General features: G+C 33.3%; 1 protein-coding gene across 6 annotated transcripts; it reads right to left on the bottom strand.

The window, feature by feature from the left end:
* Positions 1-533: 533 nt before the first annotated feature.
* LOC100178466 (sushi, von Willebrand factor type A, EGF and pentraxin domain-containing protein 1-like) lies at positions 534-16428 on the bottom strand. 6 transcript variants are annotated; one of them, XM_026836417.1, is made up of 23 exons: positions 16096-16428; positions 12351-12515; positions 11669-11839; positions 10686-11462; positions 10574-10605; positions 9256-9305; positions 9005-9156; positions 8610-8663; positions 8114-8233; positions 7707-7826; positions 7064-7249; positions 6594-6752; positions 5915-6037; positions 5248-5370; positions 4542-4664; positions 4289-4486; positions 3992-4207; positions 3550-3632; positions 2997-3156; positions 2258-2369; positions 1958-2097; positions 1282-1467; positions 534-1121 (listed from the first exon to the last, which is right to left on the bottom strand). In XM_026836417.1, exons 1-23 carry the CDS (start codon positions 16163-16165, stop codon positions 742-744), a joined length of 3900 nt encoding a protein of 1299 aa, XP_026692218.1. In that variant the 5' UTR covers positions 16166-16428; the 3' UTR covers positions 534-741. The 6 variants fall into 6 exon arrangements, with proteins under 6 accessions (XP_026692218.1, XP_018669318.1, XP_026692222.1 ...); XM_018813773.2 differs by having other exon boundaries at positions 2258-2354; positions 16096-16425; XM_026836421.1 differs by lacking the exon at positions 16096-16428 and adding an exon at positions 13825-13924.
* Between the last annotated feature and the right edge of the window lie 671 nt (positions 16429-17099).

The raw sequence follows: 17099 nt of genomic DNA, 5'->3' as shown, positions 1-17099 counted from the left end.
AGTGACCAAGTCAAGGGAGTATAAATAACGTAGTCACACATTTATATATAGTATGGTGGGGAAGATGGACACCTTTAGCACATAATGTCCAAATGTCCTGATCGTTTTTTAAACAATTAACAACGGTCTAGAGTCGTGAGGATACTGTTTTATAATTCTTGATATTCTTTGTTTATTACTAAATGTGACGAGAAAATAAAAAGAAAAGGAGTCCCATCTTTCCTGACCCTACTATAATGAGTATACGAATAGCCTCTCCAATCTGCGATCAGGAAGAGAATGCACTGTTGTCTAATCGTGATATTATAATACCGTCGAGGTGAATCAATTCCACTGTGGAAGGTAACTTTATAACAACGAAGAAGTCAAGGCGACTTAAACTAGCGCAACTACTACAACAAATTCTATGCTCACATACCACCAACACTTATGGTAAGGGTAAATGGATAGACGTGAAAATACTTAACATAGGACTAGTGTCTAAAGGTCGGCTTTTTCTGTGAATTGCAACATAAAAGAGTAAGATTTATATATATACTTTATTTCTGCTTTATTAAACAACATTTAACTGATGGTAAATTTTGAATCGAAAATAAATATTTACATTACTACATGAGCATAAGTGAAGTGGTATAAATAATTTAAAATGTTTTTACTTCCAGGTTATTGCACTTAATTATTGGTTTAAAATCGTCAAACAACACTGCAACAAATCCTAAAAATCTAACATTTTTGTTAACTTTACGTTCCTCCTAACATGCTGCACGCCGCTAGCGAGGCAAAACCACGCATAATAGGAATGCTTGAGTTGGTTTGTACAGTTTCATAATTTGGACATCGTTCACAATAACCCATGCCTCGCGATTCCTGGTAAAAACCACGCGGACATGGAATACAAGAGAGCACTGCACGTACATTCGGTTTGTAGTATCCTGCTTCACAAAGTTTGCACCTGACTATTCTATTATTAATGTGAACTGCTTCACTTCCAGGTCCACAATTTTTTCTTATCGAAGGTAATGCCAAAGATGATTCATTGAAGAGTTGATGTGACCTGTGTGTTAGTACAGTCTCTGTTGGTCGGATGGTGGTTGATGATGTAAATAAATTGGAGTTTTGGCCTGATAAAGAGTAAGTTTTAAATATTTCAATGAAAAAGTTATTATTAAAGACTTAATGGGAAAATTGCTATTAAAGTTTCAATAAATACCACAAAAAACAGCTTATTTTTTATACAAGTTTATGTACGATTTCACATTTATACAAAAACATATGTCCTACTTAAACAATTTGGTAGTCGATTGGTGGGGGACCATTTTCCTCGCGTGCAAACATATACATGAGCTGGCGTATGATCAAACGTGAAACCCGCATTACAGGATACTTCACAGTATTTTCCCTTCAACCAATGCCGACAATCTAATCGACCATTTAAAGGCCGGTTTATGTTGTTACACCTTGTAGAAGCTGTAATTGTTTTAAAAATGTTCAGATAGATAGGTAGCGGTTTTGTATATTGCTAAATAAACATTATTCCACTAACATACAGCAAATGATATAGTAGGTTGGGAGAAGATAGGACACATTTTTATTCTATTTTCTCGCCCAAGTTGGTAGTAAACAAAGAAAATGCAAAGAATTATAAAAGCGTATCCTAACGACTCCCCTAGACCGTTGTTAATTGTTTAAAACACGATCAGGATATTTGGATATCATGTTCTAAAGGTATCCCATCTTCCCCTACCCTACTGTATTATTCATTGAAATACAGGGTCTTTTTGATATTGTTACATGGATTTTGAAATTTTAAATCTTTTAATAGAAATCAATTATTTAAATATAAATTAAACCGGATGCCTTTAATTCAGCAACATAATTTTTAATCATAATACCATAATAGTTGAATATTACAAGTTTTAGTTTGGTTGTTTTAGTAAATTGATGATAATGGACTAACATCGAACAGTAACAGAAAAAGAACATTCGGCTTTGTTTCCAGCTGCATCACTTGCTATATACGTCAAACGATATGTTCCCCACGTAATTGGTCCGGAAGGAACACGTGACATTCGAACTTTGTGTAATCGAACATTGTCGCTATTCCAAGAAAGATATTTGTTTGTGAAAATATTATTATAAATTTTACAAAAACTACACAAATCAACTGACATTACATAATCTTTAAATTTGTTAACTGGATTAAACAATTAGCCACAGTAAAAATATAAATATAAAATAGAATGACAACAAATTGAACCTGAACAATGGTTCCTCCCATGTTATGTTTCCATACTCTTCATTTGATATAACAGAAATAGAACCTGGGCATCTTTGTATTACAGGTGCTGATATATCTGAAATATTAAGTACTTAACAGAAAGTAAATTAATTAACAATATTTGAATATTGACACAGATCAGTGGTAAAACAAATACATAAGTAAAAGAAACATGTAGATATGCCAATAAAAATCTAATTAGAATACTCTGCTATACAGATATTATATAAATCAGGAACATAGGCTATATTATGAATTAGCTGCACCATAAGTTGAAAGGTTTTAAGTGTTATTCATGGTTCGGACACATAGGACTTCATTTGGGGTTGTGGTACATTTGATAGCATGCTTATCTCAGTCAAGAGGATATAGGTTCGAGGCTGGAAGTTATTATCATAGTAAAAGGCATACATTAAAAAATGTAAAATCACACTAAATTTAAAACCTTTTAAAGTAAATGGAACAGGAAAACTGTGCCATGACTGTTCTTGCATGGCTGCAGTGAGGAAAATATGTTACATTCATCAATTCATGGCGCAAAAAAACATTGGTTTGACAAAACAAATTGATAGGGGCATGTCCATGCCCAACTGATGATTAACAGAAAATGATATATTGATAATCTGATCGGACAGTATAGCAAATTGTTTATTTAATGAAAAGGTACACAAACCAAACAGTTTATTTTGTTAAAGTTATTTATTATTTTGTTGAATACCTCGAACATTTACTTTCATATCGCATGATGCTTGCTGGCTTCGATCAACAGAGAATGCAGTAAAGTGTACAATCGTTGTGCCAGCAGGAAAGGTGTTACGAGATGCACGTCCATCATTTTCTTGCTCAATAATGTTCATGTTAGAAACTGGACCCAATACCTAGAAGGATATAATATCAATTATAATAATATAATATTAATAATTTTATTTGTCTCTCCAATTACAGTAGTGAAAATTTAAAAATATTTTAAACAAAAAGACATGATATAGCGACAAAACTGCAGCTGTTAAAACACGCTTACAGTTAAAAGCATATTTACATTTAGTTAAAAGAAAATGAACGTGGTCGCTACACCTAGCAGACAAACAAGCCTTTTATGTTTAAGTATTATCAAGTTATTCTTCTAATAAAAACAAAAGTTTCTGTAAAGATTATATTCATATTGTTTAGTTGCCTAAATTGAAACAAACTTATAAATTGAATTATTCTTTTTATTTTTTTATTTGATTGACTCCATGAATAAAGCGGTTCAACCAGTTAATATTAATTACCGTAACATTAGCAAATGAGCTTCCATCCATTAAAACAACATCAATATCTGGTGGACATTGTATCATTGGTACAAGGGGTGGAACTAATTAAAAAATAAATGAAAAAATTTAAGTTTAAAGCAAATGACTATTAATTAAACAGTTAAGTATTTCACTGAATCAGTGCTGCTAAACTACATCTCCAGTCACGCATTGAGAAATGAACTATGGAGTTTTTTAAAGTAAACCATGCACCTAGTTGTTAGATAAATGTACTCTACACACAGGGAGTAAAACAAGATTTACTGTCACAATAAAGTAATAATCATGAGAGAACATAGGAAAAAAATACCAATAATAGTTTTCACCAAAGAACAGCCTAATATCAAAAAGTGTACCAACAAAATTTGTTAATTCTCAAGTGTTTACTTTTCTAGTTATACATTCTATAAACAGGTAATACCTGTTGGAGCCTGTGGATATTTCCTTACACAGTAAGAAGGCTTCCCATCCCATATCTGGTTGGGTCCGCACCTCATGGTTAGTTTTCCCACAAGTACAAATCCACTCTTACACACAAACAGGCACAGCTGCCACTGTAAGTTCGGTTGTTGGTAACAAGACTTTGGTATGATCTCGGTGTTGTTTGGTCGAGTCAAAGGAGGACAAAACTCAGTTACTGTAGTTTAAATTGTACAGTTTTATTAATTAATTGAAAAGACAACAGCCTAACTATTTAAAAATTTATAAGAGATATTACCTAAGCAAGTAGGAGCTTCCCCTGACCAACCATTCACCCCACATTCTCTTCTACTTTCTCCTTGTACTTGGTAACCATGAGAGCATGTGTAAATGCAAACACGGCCGATGGTGATGGGATAGTCACCTTGACAAAGCCGTGCAGGAAGAACGTGGCCATGCTCAGGATCCATAAGCGGTGAACATACATGACTGACAGCTAGAAAATTTCGCATTAAAACACGTTGTTCAATACAAAATAAAAGTAATTTTACCTTGACAACTTTTTCCATTACTTAATAACCTTGCACTTCCTGGACATGCACAACGAAAACCACCCTGATAATTTTTGCAAATATCACTACATCCGCCATTTTCTATTTCACATTCGTTAATATCTGGAATTGTTTAGAGCATAGGTATAATTGTATATGAAAACAATGTGTCAGTTAATAAGACAAATTTAAACAATAATTTTAAGGAAAAAAACGTAAATCTATTCTGAATAGGTGATTTTTTTTTGTAGAACTGGAATTTGGGCTAGATTTGCCTCATTACCCCAACACATAGGCTGCTTATATTTGTTCAAGCACCTAGTTTGACTCTTCCCTAGATTGCATCTACAACTCATATCATAAACTCCTATCCGCCACATGCCCTGCCCCATCGTAGCCAGGCGTACACCTACAGCAGCTCAACTTCTTGTTTTAGTAAAAAGGATACATATTTTTGTTCCTGTAGCAGTAGAGCAAAAATAAGACAGCCTGCTTACAATTACCACATGTGCAACTTTGTGGATTTTTTTCTCTGTATGGCTGACAACTTAGACAACCATTTGTGACTACCAGAATGGAACATTTTGTGTTAAGTGTGTCGCCTAAAAACACTTAACCAGCATCAATCAAACCTAGTACCATTCATTTATAATGCAAGTGCCTAAACTACTTAGCCACAGCGCTTGACTATCTTAGAGCAACAAACCAATGCAGCTGGAGTGATCCGTTTGAGCCATGTAACCATGATAACATATGCATTCATAGCTTCCTCTTGTGTTTGAACATACACCATTCTCACAGACATCGCTCTCTTTACATTCATTTGTATCTAAGGTTAGTTGTTATCCGATAAAAAATAGAATGAATGTACATTTAAATAGTTTTAACTTCAGAAAAATACTTTTAGTTAACAGGTCCTTTTAAAATATATATATAAATATCAAATACCACCAATGAAAAAATAAACATAAAAGCATAGCTATTTCTAATTTTATCATACCACAATCAATGCTGCTTTTTTTTAATTCAGAAATGTTATGATTGGTTTTCCCATGTCACTTTCTTAAATGCAAAAAATATATATTTCGTTCATTGTATCCCTTGTCCAAGTATAAAAAAATTGGATTTAAAAATATCAACAGCATATTACCTCTCTCTCTTTCCCTATCTCTCTCTATATATTGATAAACTATTAAGATCATAGTGCCCAAGTAACTACATTTTCTAAAATCTGATCAAGTTGTGTCTGTTTAGCATATTCTTTTACCAACTACATATTAAAGTAAGGGAATTAAAAAATGGGAGAACTCTCCAATAAAACCAAAATTGGTAAACATTAGACAATAAACATACAAAATGTTTAAATTATTGACCTGTGCAAAGCCTCCCATCCGTATCCAACTCATATCCAGTTGGACAATCACAATGAGCCCCTCCATCCGTGTTGACACATAAGTGAGAACAACCATAGTTGCCGTCACTACACTCATTAAAATCTGAAGCAACAGAAAAGCATGATTTAACCAGCAATCAAAGCATTAAAATTATAAAATCAATGGTACCGCAAATTTTAACCTATATACTAACCAGAATAACTATCAACCTCTAACCCACAACACCAATAACCACTAGCCCCTGCCCCTAACTACCAACCTCTAACACTTCCCACAAACTTATTCTGTAACAGGGTGGGGGACTCTTCACTTGTGCCAGAATTTATCTTATTTTTACGATGTTTTGTACTATGTTTTTAATTTTTTAACATATCTTCAGTGAAAACATGCATGTGTATAATTTGCACAAAAGTAATGAGTTGTTACAGCTTGCTTAAAAGAAAAATGGTCTAATATTGTTGGTTTAATGACTGTCCTTTTTTTAAAAGCAGAAAAAATTGCCTTTTACATGTTACCGAAAGATACAAAATTACTAAAAAATGAATACAATTTGTAAATGTTCGCAAACCAACATAAGGGCCTCAATGACCATACAGTCCTATTTGTTTTTGTGCATTTTCATAGATAATACACCAATAGCAATAAACACATTACACACCAGAACAAGGAAGAAGAAGTTCAGGATTTCCATGGTAACCAGGTTGACAGACACAATCAGCAATGCCTATTGCTTCTGAGCCTTCCAAAATAACTGAGTTGGTTGGACAAGGAATACATGTATTAGTCTGCACGTTTATATAAGATCTACCATCACATTCTGAAAGAGAAAATAACACATACCTGATTTTATTGATTTTATTTGTTAATGAATGTAAATTGCTTTATTCTGGAGTGGCCGGAAAAAAATAGTCGTTATAACATGGGTATTCTGTTTCATACACTTCGTGCCAGTTACCATGTATGTTACCGAAAAGTGTCTTGTCACACACAATGCTGACAGCGAGGAGCCTTTAATTCATAACCGGGTTAGAGGCAGGGGTTCTAAACAACTATGTCAGTGCGCTGACAACTGTTCCACGCTTGCAGGGCTGGACTGTGCAGTTATCATACAACTTATTATAATATTACCAGCAATGGTTTCTGTGACAATAGTGTTCTGTATGTTATTTGTATCAATATCATTGCCATCATCCAAGCAAGTAATTCCATCCACTTGAAGTTGTCTTCCTTCAAAGCATTCACATAGATAACTACCCACTGTGTTTACGCACGTGTCCATGCATTCATGTTGGTTCATAGCACATTCATCAATGTCTGGAATATAATGTTTAGTTGTACATATGGGGTGAGAACAAAATTGCTCTGGTTTGTATAACCAGATCCTAATCTTGAATCATTGTTTCCAGAATAATGGTTTTAGTGCAACCACCCTCACACAATTGCTTAGGTGATTATTTTAAAGTCATACGATCAAAGTCTGCACCCTCTTGCCTTGTTGCAACTACAATTAACTAAGATAATTATTACAAAATGTTTACAGAAAAACTAACACATTACAGACCTAAGATCAATGACAAATTCCAAGGTTAAAATTTAAACATCCTTACGCCTTTATATTTTTGTGTCACTCTTATCCAAACATTGCTATAATGAACCGTGTCAGATACATGTCAAATGATCTTAAACATAATTAAATGATAACTAGATTAAAAGAAATAGCAATCATAAAAGTGAACATTCTACAAAATAAATGCTTGGTGACTAGACCTACCTGCACAAGTAATATTGTCATGACTAATGAATCCACTAATACATTGACAATAAAAAGATCCTTCTATATTAACACAATCAAACATACAAGCTTGATTAAACACTTCGCACTCATTAATATCTGTGAAAAATAAAATAATAACGTTGCTAAATACTTTTATTTGTAAAAACATCAGGTAACATTATTTATTTCTTAATTTTATGAAATATAGGATTAAATTAAATTTATACAACATACTAATGTGAATAAAAAACAATAAGAAACTTAAAAATTATTTATTGATCATTTGCAATTTCTAGACACATATTACCACAATAGTGGCTTTAACCACTAGCCCTCAGCACCAGAAAATGCATGGTTGAAACATTCTAGTGTTTACACTGCATGTGCTTCAAGTTATTACTTACCCATACAAGATTGGTCTTGCTGCAGCTGGTAACCACGTTGGCAACTACAATAAAAACCCCCAATGAAGTTGTGACAAATATGAGAACATCCCCCATTGTTATAGTTACATTCATTGGCGTCTATTTTAAATTTAAAATTATTCATAACTTTAATTTGGTATAAACACAAAAGTCTCAACAAAGCATTAATGAATATGTTAAGCTTTACCAAATGAGAGCCATTTTCAATTAGTAGCTATCTGTAATAATTGTAATTCTTAACCTGTTGGTAATTGTATCTAAAATTGTAATATTTTTAGAAATTGTCATATTTTTGCTATAGATCTATTACAGGCTATTGATATTTTATGTACAGATAGTTACTAAGATTTATTATATAGTTTCTAGAAGTAATAACCACACCACCAGTTTACAAATTACTGCTATATAGTATTATTTTAAAGTAAAAGTATGTTAAATTTAATCGGATTTTGACCAAATTTTAATACATACGAACCAGTACAAGCTCCATCATCTCCTTGCACAAATCCTTGGTCACATTTTTGTAACACTGAAAAAGAAACCACACAAAACAAGGTATATTAAATTAAACTACTGAATGAATAAATAAAATTTATTGCTTTTCTTTGCTCACAAGAACGAAGAAGGAGAGTTTATAAAAGCGAAAAGATGGTGAAACCATAAAACATCAGTTAAGACCCACTTATTGATAAAAAAGAAAGAAAGGATGTTTTGGATAACAGGCGTGACGGTTACACCTTAAGTATACTGCACGTACAATTAAACAAATTCTGCTCTCTTGTTAAGTGAGACCAGTAGACCACATATGTTAATGTTTCTTCTATGAAGTTTTTTTTACACTAGTGTTTAAAATAAATTAATTAAACTGACCAGCACACTTGGGTGTTCTACCACTCCATTGGCCATTTGATTGACAATAACTAATATTGTCTCCACCCACCAAGGACAAACCAGATAAGCAATGATATTGAATGTAATAGACATACTGATCATCAGAGTAATCAGGTGGCAGAGGATGTGTACTGCATGTAAATAAAAAAGTTAAATATAATAGACATGATTTGTATAAACCATGTTTCTCATTTCATACCAGTTGCACTATTACTAAAAATTTGACTTACGTAAGATAACCGCCAGCAATTCTCATAGGACGAGGACAAACCAAGTGTCTCTATAGTTAAACAATACATGATTAAGTTTTTTTAAATATTGTTACCATAACCAACTTATTATTATTTACCAACAAGAACAAAGACATAAACACTTTCTAACAAACATAAAAGCTTACCTAAATAAAAGAAAGATAGAAAACCTTAGTTGCACACTCTACAATAGTGGTTCTTAGTTAAAGTTACATGTAAGTTTTAAAGCTTTTGAATTACAAAAATTTATTAAATCATCGGCAAGTTTTTCCATGTTGCTCATCTTTTAAACATCATTTCGTCTGTTTCTGGAAGAATTAACATTTCACACACTATCGGATTATTTCAGGGCCGCTTTAAATTCATGGTTACAATAAAATTTCTAGTTTGTAAAAATGGCTAGCTATTTTAATTAACGAATTTTTTTTTACGAACTGTTTTGTTTATTAAAACTTTAGTGGTACTTCCAGATAACATTTGAGCATTCCTAATTATAAACAGTTTGTTTTGTTGGTATGGCCCTTAAACAGTGGCTCCCAAAGTATGGGTCGCGACCCAAACATGGGTCGCAAATGGTTGACAAATGGGTCGTGCCAAGTTGAATCAAATTTAATAAAACAAGTTTTTTTTCTTTTCGAGCGTTCGGGTTAGGTTTGCGTTGTAGTTTAGCCTTATATTTACCATGTTTTTCTTAGCCAGGTAGACTGTTTGTTACGAAATAGTAGGCATTCACACGGGATTCATTGCATCATAATAGCGATTGTTTGACCTGGCAAGTAATTAAGGCATAAAAGCAGTTCACACGTCGACTATTGCGTCATAATAGCGATTGTCCTGTAATTATTGGGCATGTAGGAGGTTTAAAACAGGCTTAAATGTTAGAGGCACATGCGTCGTCATGAATTAAACAGAGGTTGGATTATAACTCATAGAATGCTTATTGTTATGTTTGATCTACGTTACAGATTACGTAATTCGTTGTGATGTTACAGATTACATAACATAACTTATTATGACGCAATAAGTCGTTAACCTTACGCAAGTCAAGCGAATTACGGTGACGCAGCATGTTTTCGCGCATTTTTAATAGACAGCAGGAATCAGTGAGGCCTATTGAACATTTTGAACATAAAATTTCACGTGGCCACCAGCTAAAGGATTACCTATGGGTCGTGAAATGTTCATAAAACTCTGATTTGGGTCCCACTAAAAAAACTTTGGGAACCACTGCCCTTAAAGGTAATTCTAATTAATTTATTGATAGAACAGTACTGAATATAATTAGCATGTTATATACCTGTTGCACCAATGTCGGCTGAGAATTCGTTTCTGAAAATATAGTAATAAAAAACTATGCAACAGTATCTTAGGCACACTGTGAGTATAAAAGCAAATCAAACTTTATTTACGTTTTATGCTGGATATTTGGTGGTTCCTGTTTTGATTCCTTGAGTAAACATTCCGTCTAGCTTCATTTATCGGAAACTGTCTTGTTGTGTCATTGTGAGAGTTGGTACCTTGTATTGTTTTGTTAAAATTTAATAAATGCATTAATCGAGTTCTTTTTGGATTTTGATTATGACCGTCTCTTCTTAAAGGAAATGAATTGTTATGATTGACTTCAGTTTGGACAGTAAGAGGAAGGTGAATTTGTTGATTACGAGAATTGTGCATGTATGGTCCACGGCTGTTTGGGTTGTACATATTGTTAGCAACAGATACTCCATATACCTTGTTTGTATTACGGAACATTTCATTTTTAGTTCTCTCACTCCTTGGCATAACTGCTTGGTTTCTGTTAGGTAGATTTCTTCCTTGCTGTGTGTTTGGCAAATATATTGGACCATATGGATTGTAACGGTTGTAAATGGGCATATAATTATAGTTTGGTCTCCTGTAACCCTCGGGAGGATTTACAGTAGGATTGGGAACTCTATTCCGTACATTTGGATGCAAATTATTTTGAGTCATAAAATTCGGATTGAAACTTCTTTGATTTGGAAATGGTAAAACACCGGGATTCATGCCAACATGAGGCATAGAGGTGGTTATATTGGTGGTTTTAATAGCAATGGTTGGCCGAACATTTGCTGGAATAGGCCTGGGAGCTATTGGAACATTTTGTACAGGATTGCTCACTATTGGTTGCATTGTATTTTCTGGGGCAAGAGGGGCAGGGTGTGAGTCTGAAAATAAAACATTAGGGGTTACTTTTAGCAACACTTTTTATTAAATTAAATGTGCATCGAAATTTATTATTTTAAAATCCTTCTAGCCCTAACATAACAACTTTTCTGCCTATTGAGATGTATACATTTTTTAGGTACTGTTTATATGTAACCTAATTAGATAGTTTATTAAGACTGGTAATACAAAAAAACAGTTTTCAAACCATGAGCCTGGCAAACAGGCCTTGTAGCATTCCACCGATGTCCATCACAGTACAGAATGGAGCTTCCTATAATGTTGTAACCTTCATTGCATGTATGTACCAACACTGCACCATTATGTTTAACAACTTTAACTCCATTCCTCAAGTCTTCTACAGGTGGACAACCAGGTGCTATAGATAATCACAGAATTATTAGGATTGCACATAACAGAATTACCTTTTATACTCAAATCAAAATTTGGATTTACATCTTTATATGCCACCACTTGCAATATAGAAGTGGTTTAATGAAAATCTAAAAAAATACCTAGTTTTTATGGGCTGTTCTGTCTAAAATGTTTGTTTTTTTACTTTTGAAGATTGTTATAAGTTCGTATGAGTTTTTGCACCATAACCATATGTCTTAGTGTTTTGCATCATTATAAAATATGTTGTTAAAGTGCTTGATGTGGGACCTACGGCAATTGTATCATTGCCCTAAAACTGGTTAGGAGTCAGTTTTTCTTTATTTTATTCCTGATGTAGCACAAAACTTATTTAGTGTGAATGAACTTAGCTGTTGATAAAATTGATGTCGTCCTATATATAGAAAAATATTTGAAATTACTATTTAACGTTATTCTAGAAAACCTAATTATTCAGTAAATTGGAGTTCATTTTAACAATAATATAAAATTCTTACCAACACAAACAGGTTTTACATCTTGCCATCTTCCCCTTGTACATGAAAGTAATGGATTTCCAAATGCCTCATAACCAACATCACATATATATTGAACGAGTCTATTACCCCTCTGAAAAAGTCGCCGAGCATGTGCAATTACACCTGGGTCTCGACATGGATAACCTAAAAAATATACACAAATAATAATATATTATTTGGTGCTAATCGACTTTTTAGCCAAAACATACAGTTTAAAAAACAGACTTTTATTGTTTTAAAATGGGGGATCATAGGCAGTCTCCAAAACACAGTCTACTTTTGTGCTGTTTTGCCACAGCCTTGGATTCCGCATGTCCCAAACACATCGCTGTCAGACGTACATGATTTTAATTAATGATACTTATAATAGGTTGGGGTGAGTTATACTATTATTTGGCAGTATTCTCTTGACCTAATTAAGGAAGTGGCAAAATCAATTACTTAAAATAGATTAAATTATAGATACAAACTAAACAAAATTATAGTTTTAAAATTATATATTTTATATAGGTGGTAAAGAAACTAGCATAGCCCTATATTTGTATAGGTGGTAAAGAAACTAGCATAGCCCATAAATTTCGGTAGGTTAACTACAAGTTACTATTAATATAAAATCTTCCAATTTGGTGTCCCATATTGCCCCACATTTTACTTTTGCAGGTATTTATTGTTAAACTTTGATAGTTTTGTTTGTAATTAAATAATTTATACCTCATGGGTGATTCTATAGAATATACTGATATAGTAAAAAATATATATTTAATGGCAAAAAGAAAAATATATCTAAAATTTAGTAACCAGCATTTGAAGAGAAGTTATGAGTGTGGCTTTTGCAAATATAGAGTGGAAATACTAAATTTGTGGCAAAAACATTTATTTATTTTATAATTTTGTGTTATTATAAATTTAAATATTTGTAGGATACAATATTTGTTCATTAATGTTTTAACAATCCAAATTATTGTTCAAACAACATCAATTCTTTATACAATAAACGTACTGCAGGGAACATGTTGGGCAAGACACATAATGTTTTAATTTAATTTTCACAGCATACAACAAAATTCTGTGTCATTTGCCTGTATTTCTAATAATCTCTTTATTTATTAAACAAAATTAAAAAGGATTTTTAAACTGTCCTATCTTACCCCATCTTATTTCACCCTACTATAAGTTTGATTTATATTGCCTATGACTCATGATTGAATGTTCATATTGAAAAGTTCTGAAATAACGAAAAGCAAAAAAACAACCTAATAATCCAGGAATCCCCTTGATGCAGGTGTAATTTTAGTAGTTCTAAAACTGGATTAGATGGGACAGTTTAAACCCTTGTTAATTAAAAATATATGATGGGAATAAATGTAAATAACAATAAATAATACTCTAGGCTTTAAAAATTAGGTTTAAACATTATTTATCTTGCCTCACTGCTATAGTTTTAACATGTTACCTAAATTGTGTTATTGTATGAAGAATTGGTATATTTTGATTTGGAAAGTAGTGGGCAATACGTGCTTAAGTGTCTCGTCCTCCCCTTTACTTTTATTATATTTTAGGAATAAACATTATAACTTGATTTCAGTCAACAGATCACCAACTGCAATAATTAAGATTTGAAGTAAGGCGGACGAATCATCACAAAAAAACAGAGCAAAAACAAGAGATCATAGCTCTAATGAATGGGCACGCACTCAAATTAGCCTAATTTTAGTTAACTCTTTTACCAGCACAGTCTACCAAGCTCGTTTAAAATAAATCTGTAGTAACCAGTAAATCGGTTACCGGTCGCCATTTGCGGCCGTTTATTAGTAGGTGGACGGCATTCATAGGAATATTACTCAGTAAGATATGTCAAAACTACCCTTTTGTTTACAACTATACTCATCTAACTACCAACAAGTCAACACAAACTGCAAACAAATCAGTGTATACGTTAAACTGTTTTGTCTGTTAGTGTGGTAAAAGATTGACATTAGCCACACGTTTCTTGAATTTTTAACAACATCTGGGGTGACAATGTTAAAATACATCTACATAAAAACCGTGAATCTTAATCAACTTCATCGATTAATGTGTTGACTACTGTGTTATGTTATTGTATGGCCATTGCGGGCGTATGTGTCTTTGGGCAAGACACTTAACGGAAATTGTTTCATGCAAGTGGTCATTGATGGGTTGGAGCAATTATCATTCATACATAAAAAAAGAAACAATTAGCCACAAAGTAACGAACTTGGTAACTCGTAAGCTGGGACAGAGTATATAGAACAAAACACACGTGTTATAACGACTGTCGTTTTCCGGCCACACGAGCCATTCATTCATTCGATAACATTGTCACGGGTTAGCAGTTTTTGTTTATTATATTATGTATTTCATTTGTCGCCCATTCTAAAAATCTTTATCAAACATGGACAAATATTTTCTTGCTAAAAAAGTTCAACGAAACACGTTTCCGTCGTTCGGCGTAAATGTTTGCTAGTAACAGATTTATATGAAGGTATTTAGCGATTCGCAAAATATGTGTAAACACTTCATCCTGTTTTATTAAACTACGATGTTGGGTTGATGATTCAAACTCGCAAACTACAAAATTCCGGGAGTTTTAATATGATTCAGCGAGCATTCAGAATGAACATGTTATTGTGCTTTTTATGTCATTTATAAAAAGGCTGTAACACCGTGAGATATTGCCGAATAATACTGTAACATTTATTTCGTCGTATTAAATACCGGTAAAAGAAGATTTTTTAAAAAAGGCACGTTTTACGCCATGTTCTATCTTTCCCACCCTACTATATAATTGGCAATTACTTTCAACAGTTAAGTACACAAACAATCTTTAATTTTTATTGCAATATTTTCAATTAAACATGATCCGTTACAGTTTCGCTTTAATAATGAGTTCAATTAGCGAGTCAATAACGATTAAGAACTAAACCAATAAAACATGAAATGCGTGCCAGACGTAAAAAATAGGCGTATATACTGGCGATAAGCAGACAAATCGATGATGAATGCGGGCGGTGTCGCGTATAATATTTTCTAACATTTACTGTTGTACACGTAAGAAACTTTGGGTGAATGTTATACGTTTATCTTACATCTTTATTATTGTCATCACAATTTCCCACGGACTTTCATTGAAGACACATGCTCTCTACTCTAAAATGCCCCTTTGAACCTTTTTTGCGACGAACTGTATTTTCGTGTCTTGCGTAGTAATATGCCCTATGGCCTATACCCCTCGCACTGGCTTTGTTATCATGCAAGAATCTACATACCCCTAGAACAAGTTTAAAAATAATAGATGCATATACGACCCAACAACGTTCACTAACGAGGACCAGTAGAGACAAATCGTCACAAATGCATGACCAAGAAAACAATTTTTCGCTGAGAACGCCTGGTTTACGATACGGTACGTGTCAAACAAGAACAACTATTTGACAAAAGTGCAATGTAGAAATAAAGCTTTATTTTACTAATGAACTAAAACCGTGTATTTATCTTTGTTTGAAATCGACCGCGTTCCCAAACATGGCTTGTTTGTTGTGCACTTATCTATGATGTGTTAAAAGTTTAATTCACGAAATGCTATAAGTACAAGCCTGACATGAGAAATTATGTTTCTTTTAATCTAACATTACTTATAAGATAGAGAAAGTTATAAACAATTAATAAATAGGTACATTTATCAATATATATATATAACACTTACCAGTAGCAACATGGCAGGAAATTACTAAACATAAAAAAACGATTTTGGTGGCTTCTTTAACAAAATTCATTTTTGCATTGGTATAGGCTAACTAGCATCTACTTTCATTTAATTGTTACACTTTAACTCCACATTCGCATGTGCAGCCTCTTGGAATGCTTCGGGTGACTCGTTCAAACGCTCGCGATGGCTTATCACTAATCAATCGTAATGTAGACTGGTGACTCTGTTGTACACGAAGGTTACTTTCTTCTCAGTTGAATTGGAGCGAAGCAGCTCATAGAGGAAATAAATAAATTGCTTGACCGGTGAACCGAGCAGCAGCATTCGTGACGACGACAAGACTGCACGAAATTGTCGTTGTTACAGTTAACAGTATTAAATATGGGTTCAAGCAACCTACAACACAAGACTAATGTTTTATGTATAGCTTATTAAAGCCGTTGAAATTGATTCGTTCGCGCTCGCACATATACGCCGTAACGCTACTGCGTAGGATTAAATATAATGCGGAATAAATACATTGCAAGCCTTTTTAAATACGGTCCGATGAAAAAATGGTACAAAATATTATTAAATTACCCTTTTCGCCGAAACGTTTCTACTATCTATATTCTACACTGTTAGCGTCGCAATTACTAATTACGTCATTGTTTTACGACCTCATTGTGTGCCGATAACTACCAGTAGTTAAATAAACACTAAAAACTACACTTTTACACTTGACTCTGATAGTATTGTTCGTTAACATATACCCAGCTCATTTCCGAGGTATGGCGTCGCTATACGCATAGCGCCCGCCATAATTCACAGTTGGAACAAGTGTATAGTAGGGTGGGGAAGATGGAACACCTTTAGCACATAACATCCAAATATATTGATCGTATTTTAAACGGCTAAAATAGTCTATCTGAATCGCGAGGCTACGGTTTTAAAATTTCTTGAACGTTTTTTAATTACTACCGAATGGGACGAGAAAATAGAATGGAAAGGTGTCCCATCTT

Source organism: Ciona intestinalis, chromosome 10 (assembly GCF_000224145.3).
Source record: "Ciona intestinalis chromosome 10, KH, whole genome shotgun sequence".
Lineage (NCBI taxonomy): Eukaryota > Metazoa > Chordata > Ascidiacea > Phlebobranchia > Cionidae > Ciona > Ciona intestinalis.
The sequence above is the reverse complement of the archived record's forward strand: the minus strand, read 5'-3'. Positions and strand labels throughout refer to the sequence as shown.

Coding starts and splice junctions, on each gene's coding strand:
- LOC100178466 (XM_026836417.1), bottom strand. CDS start 16,165: ATGAATTTTGTTAAAGAAGCCACCAAAATCGTTTTTTTATGTTTAGTA. Junction 10,606..10,685: donor CCAAATATCCAGCATAAAAC/GTAAATAAAGTT, acceptor CTATATTTTCAG/AAACGAATTCTCAGCCGACA. Junction 6,753..7,063: donor TGTCACAGAAACCATTGCTG/GTAATATTATAA, acceptor TTTCTCTTTCAG/AATGTGATGGTAGATCTTAT.